The 10,923-nt window shown below is 40.0% G+C and overlaps 1 protein-coding gene across 1 annotated transcript; it reads right to left on the bottom strand.

The window, feature by feature from the left end:
* Positions 1 to 3,991: 3,991 nt before the first annotated feature.
* LOC143121374 (olfactory receptor 52L1-like) lies at positions 3,992 to 10,923 on the bottom strand. The gene is made up of 2 exons (XM_076281731.1): positions 10,016 to 10,923; positions 3,992 to 4,154 (listed from the first exon to the last, which is right to left on the bottom strand). The coding sequence occupies exons 1-2, from the start codon at positions 10,921 to 10,923 to the stop codon at positions 4,115 to 4,117; spliced, it is 948 nt and encodes a 315-aa protein (XP_076137846.1). The 3' UTR covers positions 3,992 to 4,114.

Genomic DNA, 10,923 nt, shown 5'->3' with positions numbered 1-10,923 from the left:
GTGAATGGTGAGAGTTACCAAATACCTGTGGGTGGTTTGCCAAATGATGGAAACTTTTGGAATATTTCTTTTTTTTTTAGCTTATGCACCCTCACACTGGAGTCCCCAGTTCATATACAAAATTTGGTATCGATATGTGACAGTGTTCCTGAGATATGGACGACTTCCTGTTTCGGAGCTTCGCCGCCAATTTTGTTTGGCTGTGACGGGCAAACGCCTTCGAAAATCAAAAATCCTTCCGCTAACATTTGTGAGGCTTGGTCCAAGGATAATGTACGTCAAGTTTCGTAGCGTTCGGACCAAATTTGTGACCTTTGAAAATTTAGTTTCGCTTTCTGTTCAATGCAATATGGCGGACGAACGGCACGCCCACCTGACATCATCTTCGCGACCAACTTACACCGGTACTGACCGGACGTTTTAAAGTTGGAACGGTGTCTCAAAGGGCCTAGGCGCTAGGGCTGACAAAAAATTAGGGAGACGGGAAAAATAATAATAAAACTTAAGAAGAACAATAAGTGTGCTGCTTTGCAAGCACACTTAATAATCTGACATCAGAAACGCACCGTCACCGTCAGCACTGATGCTGCTGACACAGTGGCTGCGTGATAACTTAATTTGGCCTTGATCGTGCAGGACATTTCAGAATGTCGAGTGTGTAATCCATCATAAATGGCTAGGTTCAATGGAAAAGTTAGCTGGACAAATTAAAGAAAACGAGAAGGATTCAGTGAAGCATAATAATGTTTTAGAACCTTCAAAATTAGAAAACTGATGCAACTGAGATGGAGGACAACTGCACGTAGAGTAGAACGTAGGCCTATTGTCCGAAGGAACTTACATTAAATGAGGAGATATTTGCTGAATGTCACAAAAAGTGTTACAGAAATTGCTTGGCATCGCTTATTCAATGGCTCTCTACCGAAATACCTGTAGTTTGCGGAGGACGAACGAGAAAGCACTCGTTTGATAAATCAGCCAGTAGTAGACAAATAACTTTTAGAAATAATCTGTACTGCAAAAACGTATGTTGGTGGGTATTTAAACTATCTAGCGGGTGTTTTAACAGCTGCAAGAAATAGAAGCTTCATGGTCTTTATGTTCTGGTTCGTAAATTATGACTTCAAATTACTTCAAATTGCCCTATAACTTTACTCTCCAAACTCTTCACTGCACTGTAGGCAATTAACTGACAGTATGAAAGGCTATTTATTTTCTGTAGGCTACAATAAACACATTTATTTTTTCAACTTTTGCAATATTACGCACTTGGCTACTGAACGCAAATCAGCAGGAGAGAGAATGCACGTAGCCTACGCAGCGTGTAGCGCAACGTGTAGGCTATTTGGTTACCAACTAACACTGTTAGCCAATTCACTAACTTAAGACTTAAGTGCCATAATATACAACGTTTTTTACACAACAAATACAGAAAGGATGGAGGCAGCAAAAGTAGAGAAGTTTCAGATGGGGCAAGAACAAGGTGAATTTGTTTGCTTGTCAAAACGTAGTCCTACCCTCATAAGCGGAGGGAGCGGGGGGGGCAGGGGGGGCGGTCGCTCCGGGCCCACGACCGCAAAGGGGGCCCACTTTTGGCCAAATCTATCTTGATTAATTGTTATATTTACCGATGCTTATTTGTACTAAAATGTTAGGCCTACTAAAGATGCCACTGGTCCGTAGAGTGCGCTCACAATGGGAGTTCGTCTGTCATGCTGCAAATTAAATATCCCGCACTCTCCCTCTCGCTACACTGTTGCGTTTTAAAAGCGAAACTGATGCCACAACCGGTCTGGGTTTGCCGAAGTAGCCTATGCTACAGGCTGCATTTATTACAGTGTAGGTCTAGTCTACACTGTGCCTATTTAGAGGCAGGAGCATAGGCCTAAGCTTGCCGCGACAACAGCAGTCACTATCAGGCGCGCCAGCAGGAATGAAGGTTAAGCGCATCTACCCCTCCGCGCGCAACAAAACATTGAAAGGCTTAATATTTGTCCGTTTCCCGGTTTCGTTCATGCATTGGCCACCTAAAAAGTAGCCTAGTACAAAATGCATTATACAACAATAACGCCTAATAATTCATTTGGACAACTTTATACCACCCTATAAGGGTAAAGTTACCGTTAGTTTTGTTCTAGTTTACCGTTGTTTATGGCTTTAAACACCGTTCACGCTTTAACATCAGTAAACATTATAATGCTAACGTTTTGAAAAGCATTTGCCTATAGCCTAGAAATCTAGACGCACCCTAGCGGCGGCAAATTAATTTGCTCAGCTTGTACGTCTAGTATCGAACCATAGGAATTTCTATTGGCTTAACACCGTGGATGACGGCCAATCACAGCGCTCTATTTCGTTAGAGAGTCTTAAGGCGGGCTTAACAGGATAACGACATCCTGCGACGGTGAACAACAAGGAAGGTGGCTATGGCAAACGAAGAGTGGTTGTTTGAATCGGCGTTGGCGTCAACTTTGGAGGAGTTGGACTTGTGCTTTTCTTTGAAAGTAGATCAACACAATGCACTTAAGTCATTCCTTTCGAAGAAGGATGTATTTGCCGTTTTGCCGACCGGATACGGATATGGTCGTAGCGCTGGCCTATTGCATGCCTAGGCAGTTTGAAAGACAATTCTCTGCCCGCCCCTTGGATTAAGCGAGGTGAATGATTCGATGCCAGACTATACATGTCAATGATATAGGATGGCCCGCCAGGCTAATTTGCCTACCTTGTTCATCTGAAATAACTCCTCTAGTTTTGCTGCCTCCACCCTTTCATTGTTTCCAAAAAACGTTTTATATCCATGATAGCCTTGAAGTCTTGAGTTAGTGAATTAGCTTAACATTGTGTGTTGATAACAGGCAACCATAGTAAAAGAAAGCAAGTAGCCTAGCCCACAACTTCTGTAATTGCTGTGTGCGTTTGTTAGGCTATAATTCCCTCTCCTGCTCAAACAAAAGATGCGTACATTAAAGTTGATTTTGACAACGTGTTTACAAATTTAAAAGAAATTTGTAAATAGCCTATTGTCGAGCAGTTAATGGGATACTGCACAGTTGTGAAGCAGTTGGGAAATTATGGTGGGCTAACTTTGTGTGAACACACACGGGAAATTCTCTCTCGTTGAGTTGCCTGATGATACGCACAGCTGCCCCGATGCACAGACTAAACGGTAGGCTAGGTCATCAGGACATAAACAAAATGCCTCAGCCTCTAATAAGCACAATATGAAGTGGGCTAAATAAAACATGATGTTGGAATAAACACCGACAGTATAGGGGCCCACTAAAGATCGTCGCACCCCCTATAGTGAACCATTAGCTCCGCCCCTGCCTACCCTGCATTAGAGGAGCTGATCATCATACCAAGCACACTCGCTGTTTAAAGTCATACACCACGGTAAACTAAAACTAAAATGTTACAAAGGTGGCAAAAATAATATAGGCCTAGGGTATTATTAGCCATGACATTACTAGGCTATGAATCGTTCGTTCATTTTTTTTTTTTTTTTTTTGGGGGGGGGGTTACAAACTTATTCAAAATCATTCCCCCCTCTGGTTTTTACACAAATCGCACCCTGTGCATTCCTGTCAACATTTAGCTTTCCAAAAACGGGAGGGGGGGGGGGATCTGTGTTTGCATATTTAATACGTTTCATACACGTGTTTCAACACTGCATTTCGGTCATTGCTTTTACCTTACCATTACCTTACGCATGACAGTTATGTATCCACCAGCTGCCTGCCTGCAGCCTACTTCCAAAACTCCAAAGCTGCTTGCTATCAGATTTGGTTCCGAGGGCACAAGTTCAGTGTATCAACAACACTCAAAAACAGTTTATGTGATGTGTTAATCAATTAAATTCCCAACAATTTCACAACAGCTAGTTCTGGAGTAGGCCATTCAACTAGCCCGCTTGCTTACGACGAGACTCAGGCCTAGTCCACACGTACCAAACCGATCTTTTTTTCCTCCGTCTTCAGTTCAGTTCAGTTCAGTTAACTTTATTGTCCCAAAGGGAAACTTGTCTCGCAGTCAGGTACACATATAAATAGCATAAGATACACAAAGACACAAGATGGGGTAAAAGACACAGGTTAATATCAGTTAAGAAGGTTCAGAAAGAAAATAAGAAAGAAAGAAACTGTCTTATCAATCTACGTTCCTGACAGATGCTCATCAGAATCGTTTCTGTGCAATAAAGCAAAATTGTGCAAATTTAGCAGGCGTATTGCACTAGGAATAAAAGAGTTTTTTGTCCTATTGGACTTATAAAATGGGACTTTTAGTCTCCGGCCTGAGGGAAGAGCTTCAAATGAATAGTGAAGGGGATGATTTTTACAGTCCAGTATAGAACTTGCCTTCTGGATGACCTGCTTCTCATAAATGGTCAGCAAGGACAACTGTGGACAGCCAATCAACTTCCCAGCCACCTTCACAATGTGGCTAAGATTGTTTTTGTCCCTAAGACTGATGCCTCCATACCAGGCAATAAAAGAAAACGTGAGAACAGATTCTATAAAAGATTTGTAAAATAAAGACAGCATAACCTTATCCACATTAAACAAATTGAGCTTCCTAAGGAAGTACAACCGTTGTTGTCCCTTCTTGCAAATAGCCTCGGTATTTATATCAAATTTGAGCTTGTTGTCTAACATTGTACCGAGATATTTATACTGGTCAACCATCTCTATGCAGCTTCCATTTATATAAGTCAGTGGTGGAGAACAGGATTGGTTTCTTCTAAAATCAATGACCATATCTTTTGTCTTTGAGATGTTTAACTGAAGAAAAGACTTGTCACACCAACAGACAAACTCATCAACCACTGGCCCATGCTGGGATTCATGTTTATGCAGTAAACTCACAATGACTGTGTCATCAGCAAATTTCAGGATATGCCTATTTATATGCTGACTTCTACAGTCATTTGTGTAGAGGATGTACAGCAGAGGGGAAAGTACACAACCCTGAGGAGAGCCAGTGGAAGAGATACGCCTTTCTGAAAGACAACCATTGACTTCCCTGGAACCGTATCAAGAATATTTGCGTCCAAATGGATCCATCTCAACACGACTCAACACGTTACCTCATACCCCAGGCCTATAGGTGGTACTGTTTCTTTACAGAAATTGACCAAAACTTGCGCTTTACAAACAGACAGAATAGGCTACGACGAAATGGCTAGTGCAAGGAAACCAGAATTGTTTGTGTGGACTGATGGTGAACTGTCAACTGTAGTCAACTGTAATAAACTTTATTTTACGGTTTGTGAAGGGTGCAGTCCCGTCCTTTATTTGGCTAATGCAGGTAGGCCTACTAATCACCTTTACTTTCTTTGGTTGTAGGATAGTCCGTGATTCACATTAGTTTTGGCTATCACCACAATTAGGCCATAAACGCAAGGCTTACCCAAGTTCTAGGCTATTCTGTCGCCACATTTATAATATTGCTATAAAACCTTCGTTAGTAACAGTCAATACGTTTGCCTGCATCAAATCGCGCATTTGCATTCAGTGTGCTACCATCGGCTTAACGTAAGTTCTAAGCGTCTTTGTATGCTTATATCTGATTTCACTCGACTGTGAATGCATGTATATATGTTGTAAGACATGTAAAATAAATGAATGACACTGGCACTACGCACAAATTAATGTAGCCTAAACTTACAGCACACTTTCCTAATAACTTAAGTTCTCTCGCGTCACTGACAGTAGCTAGAATGCATAAAAAAACACCGGGAAAAACAGTGTTCAGTCCACCAAGTCATAAGCTATCGGCGCTGCGCAGCACCAGTTGTGATATTTATCTTACGGAGTGTAATCGTAGGTAATGTCATGTATGAAAACTAGTATTGTTAGGCAATACTATAAGTGCAAGTCCAGGGCAGCTGAGGTGTGGCGATGACATCATCGATACGCAAGCAGGATGTGCGGTTTCGCTGTCTAAACTAATTCAAACGGGCTACGGTTTCAGATGTTTCCACTCTGGGACCAGGTTTCAGAAAAGTGCGGTTTCGGGCAGTGTGTTTACAGGATTCATTTGGACGCTCGGCCAAGACGAAGCAAAACCTCTGCGTTTAACCTAAAAAGTGTCTCCGTGTGGACAGGCCCTCAGGCTGCGCAGTCGGCACCCGCTTCCTTATTTGGGTTTTGGGTTGCCAGGTTTTAGCCTATGACAAAACGGTTGAAATTGAAACTAAGTGATCGTGTATGTGTAGGGTGTATTTCATACACAATCTGGCAACCTGAATGGATCAATGATTTTAAAATGAAGTTTGATGGCCATGCAAATCACGGGAGTTTTCTGGGAGAAATAACAAAACGGGAGGGTGCTGGGAGATGACCTTGAAATACGGGAGAAACCCAGGAAAAACGGGAGTGTTGACAGGTATGCTGATATGCTACAAACATGTTAAACAGCTGGGAAAGGCTGTCGCAAATCCCTCGAACAGGTGGTCAATCAGAGATTTCAAACGAACGAGGGAACATGTCGCAATGCAACATCGCTGTTTTCCCTTGATGAAAGTGAAACCACAAGTTTTCCCACATCTCAACTTTGGCCAAAGTTTTCAGAAATAATTGTTTTCAGTGATAAAACCTCTGTTGCTCACCTGTCCATCATCGTAAAGCCCGATTTGATTGGTCCGCCCGATCTACAGTAGGGCGAGCATACTTGCTCCACAATGCCAGACCGAACTTCCCGACCTCAAATGTTGTGGGCGGGACTAAGTTCGGAATGGCACCCAGGCTATTGACCATTTTGCTCCCTCAGTTGACTTTTTTTTTTTTTTTTTAATTTGTTGTCCAGAGGGGATCATAAAAGAGACTTACGTTGGTCACAATGTGGCAATACTGCAAGGAAAAGGAAAAATGGGTTAACACTTTTTACACTGTCCCTCCAAAGGGGTAATGAAATTAGTATTTGTATGGACAAATCGCTACTTGAATTTCCCCTTGGGGATCAATAAAGTATCTATCTATCTATCTATCCATCTATCTATCTACTTAGGTCAACTTTAGAGCTGAATATAGGGAATTGCTCAAGGGATATCATTGGGTACCCACCCTATTCTTATGGAGTAACCCCTAGGCAACAAGAAACAACAAAGAAAAAGAAAAAAACTAACTGACAAAACCAGGTTCACCATGATTCTGGCCTTTGGCTCCCGGACTATGATAAGCATAGCTTATTGTAATGGTTAGTATATTTAACTGAGTGATGAAATGTTGGCTTATTAGAGAAAAAAGAACAGATTGTTCTTAAGTATTTAAAGCTGCAGTTGGGAAGTCTGACAGATTGAGGGGACTTAGCCAACATTTTGAATGTTTCTCCTGCCCCCCCCACTACCACCGAGCACCCTTTCATCGAGTTTGTGCTCGTCATTGCGTACCAGACTGTGATTGACAGTCAGATCTCACAGAGCCCTGCTCTGATTGGACCAGAAGAACCGGGAGCTGTGGATTTTTGCAAAACAAATAACAGGCTCTAGGTGGAGGTAGAAGTGCGGGTTTTTTTCTAAAACCGGCTGATGTATGTTGTTCTGTCAGAGAATAGTGTCGGTTTCAGTGAATATGATCAAAAAAATCTTGCCAACTGCAGCTTTAAGTATTTGAAATACTCTAATTACAATCCCTCAAAGTATTTTGTTACAAACTACATTAGATTTGTTCCAATCCTGCAAAATACAAATTACAAAATACACTAAAGTAATTAAATACGTATTTAAAATACATATAATTAAAATACTGCCCATGTCTCATGTCTCTATTATGTAGATACTGTCAAGTAAAGTGTTACTAAACCTTTAAGCTGCTATGCTGTAGCCTATTTCTCTCTCACATGTGTAAGTTGTTAGCAGAGTTGGGAGCAGGGATGCTAGGGTTGGAAACATTCCCCAATTGGGTGTCCAGACTCCAGAGTCTGGTGAAACCAGGCTAACTGTACATAGCGAATAACCTGGACAGGCATTGAGAATGATGGATTTGTTTGTGTCTTCATCTTGACCATCAAGTTATATCAACTAAGGATATTAAGTTATATAAAGTAAAGTAATCAAGTTATAGCAACTAAAGCTATCAAGTTATACAAACTAAAATTGAGTTGAGTCAAATATCAAGATTTATTTGAGTTAACTCCATTGTCTTTGTTGTCTTGACATAAAATTCTTTTGCAGCATGGAAACATAAAGTTGGGTTTTACATTGTATCATCTTATTTTTAAAGCATGCCTACCTACAGGCTATGGGTTTTCTACAGGAATAGCATGTGTGAACAGGCACTGCAAGTACAATGTCGTTTATGGCAATGTGGTTATCACAGAACAAAGACCTATTTTATTCTTATTCTTTCTATTTTATACTCTTTTATTTCTTAAACAAATGACTGAAGAGTATTTCATTAGGAATCTATATAGTTAGGCCTATTCAAATACATAATGTCCTATCTTGATTACAACCTTGTTATGGGAGAAAATTTTTGCATGTTAAAATGTTATTAAAAATGACTATCGGCCGATATATAGGTTATCAGTTTTTGAATAACTCAAATATTGAAATTGGTAGATTATCAGCCTTCAAAATTGGTCAGGCTTTATAGGAGATGGAGACAAACTGACATACAGTACACACACCAAAGTAGGAGATGGAGACAAATTGACAAGCGTAACAAGCGGGAGAGGATGAACTGAGTATATTTTGTACCGCTATGTGGTATATCTAGTTTTCCAAATGTTCTCCTTTATTACCTCTGTCAATAAAGATATGGTTTCAATATAGTCTGTTTCAGTTTGTCTAAGCCCAGGGTAACAGAACTGGACAGATGTTCATAAAACTGGTCAGAAAGGTGTAGCTTGGCCCAAAGAAGGACCCGTTACATTCTGGAGTTGTGCTAACTCACAGGGCAGCTTTGATAAAGTTTCTTTGATAAAGCCACGCTTGCTCAAAGGCTTGCTCTCTCCGGTTATCTGGTTAGTTATTTTGTGTGTTGCTCGTTAATGTTTGAATCTACAGTATGTGTGGAATGTTATGTATGAGAGGTGTTGTATAAATAACATTTACAATAATATTTAGTAATTACTTATCCCAACTGGCCTGACACAGGAGTAGATATTACAACAAAACCTGCCTTACACAGGAGTACTGTAGATATTAGTTTATTAGTAAATACAAGTAAATATTGAATCATTTTAATGCACCATGTTGTATTGCAAATTGCAGCATAGAACAACAACAAAGCAGGGACCTACTTGGTTGGATATATAATAGCTATACCAAAATATCCTACATCAATCAACTGTTATCACCCTTGTATAATAACCCATTTTTAGTTTTGACAAAATGTCATCATCACATACAATAGAGTCTGATGTGTACTCCGCTACTGGGAATTGCTGACACAAATTTCCATTCACCACAAGATATTATTTGAAGTATAACATTCTCTCTATATGGTATCAGTTTACCATAAAATATTATCTGAAGTATAACATTCAGTTCACCATAAGATATTATCTGAAGTATAACATTCTCCCTACATGGTATTTTTTTTGCCCATGTGTGGACATATATGTCTTTAAGTCAGTAGAGGCTCTGATAAGCCTGGATGCAAGATCATTTGTCATATAGGAAGCTGCAAAATGTTACTTTTAAACTGTCGCACAGAAAGAAAATACTGATGATGGAGTACATTTTTAGAGCAATTCAGAAAAGTGAAAGATCACTGCACACTGGTAGACTTATTTTGCTGGTTTATTTTTTCAGTAAACAATGTGTTTCGCCATTACTTCATCAAGAGTGAACCTGATGAAGCAATGGCAAAACGTGTCGTTCAAAGAAAAATAAACCAGAAAATAAGTCTACCAGTGTGCGGTGATCTTTCACTTTTCTGAATTTCATTGACTGCACTTCGCCAGCACCTGGAAGTCAGAAGGCTGTGCATAGGGACTTTATCCTTTTTAGTATACATTTTAGAGCAAATTGACATGATTGCGAACAGTTTTTCTCCAGGCTCTTGAGAACCTTTGTCTTATTTCCTGTGTTTTTAAACCATATATTATTGGATGCAACAATGGTGGAACAAGAATATAATTGATTGAGTTGAGAATGTTGACCTGTCCTGGTAAGTACGCATTGAAGCGGTTATATAGGAGAGAGAACAGTGTTACCAGTGAGAAATTTATAAAAATGATAATGTGTGGAAAGCAGGTTTCAAATGTTTTCTGTCTTGCGTTCCTTGAAGCTTTGAAGCTGAGCATTATAATTTTAACATACGACAACAAAATGAGAACCACTGGCAGGGCTACAATAAGTATAATGTTAACTATACCATATAGGTTGCTAACTTGATGTTTAATGGCTTGACTGTCATCACATGATAACCGGGTAATGGCTAAATTATCACAGTATAACTTATTGATTTTGTATCTGCACAATGTTAGCTGAGAAGATAGGCATATTTGGAAAAACATTAAAGCTGTAGGACTGACGTTTGCAACAAACAACAGCTGTATTACTTTCTGTGGGGTCATGATGGTATGGTACTGCAAAGGCTTAAATATGGACACAAATCTGTCATAAGCCATCACTGTCAACATGGAGTAGTTGCAAGCTCCATAGGTTATAATGATAAACGCTTGGATGAGACATCCTTCATATGAGATAAGAGGGGTGTTTGTCAATAATATATTCATTACCATTGGCCAAACAGCAGTACTCCCTATCAGCCCATTTAAGATTAAACTAAATACAAATATATACATAGGCTTGTGTAGGGATGTATCTAGGAAAATCAACAGCATGAGAGTAACATTGGCTAATACAGTGGCAAGGTATATCAAGATAACAATAGCAAGTAATACATATCTGGGTGAGCCTATGCCCAAATAAACTGTGAAAGTTAAAGTATCCCTGGTGGAGGATTCATTCAT

The sequence above is a fragment of the Alosa pseudoharengus genome, unplaced genomic scaffold (assembly GCF_046254945.1).
Source record: "Alosa pseudoharengus isolate Yale_2024_CS ecotype anadromous, Long Island Sound unplaced genomic scaffold, YU_APseudo_1.1 YU_APseudo_1.1_scf_13, whole genome shotgun sequence".
NCBI lineage: Eukaryota > Metazoa > Chordata > Actinopteri > Clupeiformes > Clupeidae > Alosa > Alosa pseudoharengus.
The sequence above is the reverse complement of the archived record's forward strand: the minus strand, read 5'-3'. Positions and strand labels throughout refer to the sequence as shown.

Coding starts and splice junctions, on each gene's coding strand:
- LOC143121374 (XM_076281731.1), bottom strand. CDS start 10,923: ATGAATGAATCCTCCACCAGGGATACTTTAACTTTCACAGTTTATTTG. Junction 4,155..10,015: donor ACACAGGAAATAAGACAAAG/GTTCTCAAGAGC, acceptor TCAGGAACGTAG/ATTGATAAGACAGTTTCTTT.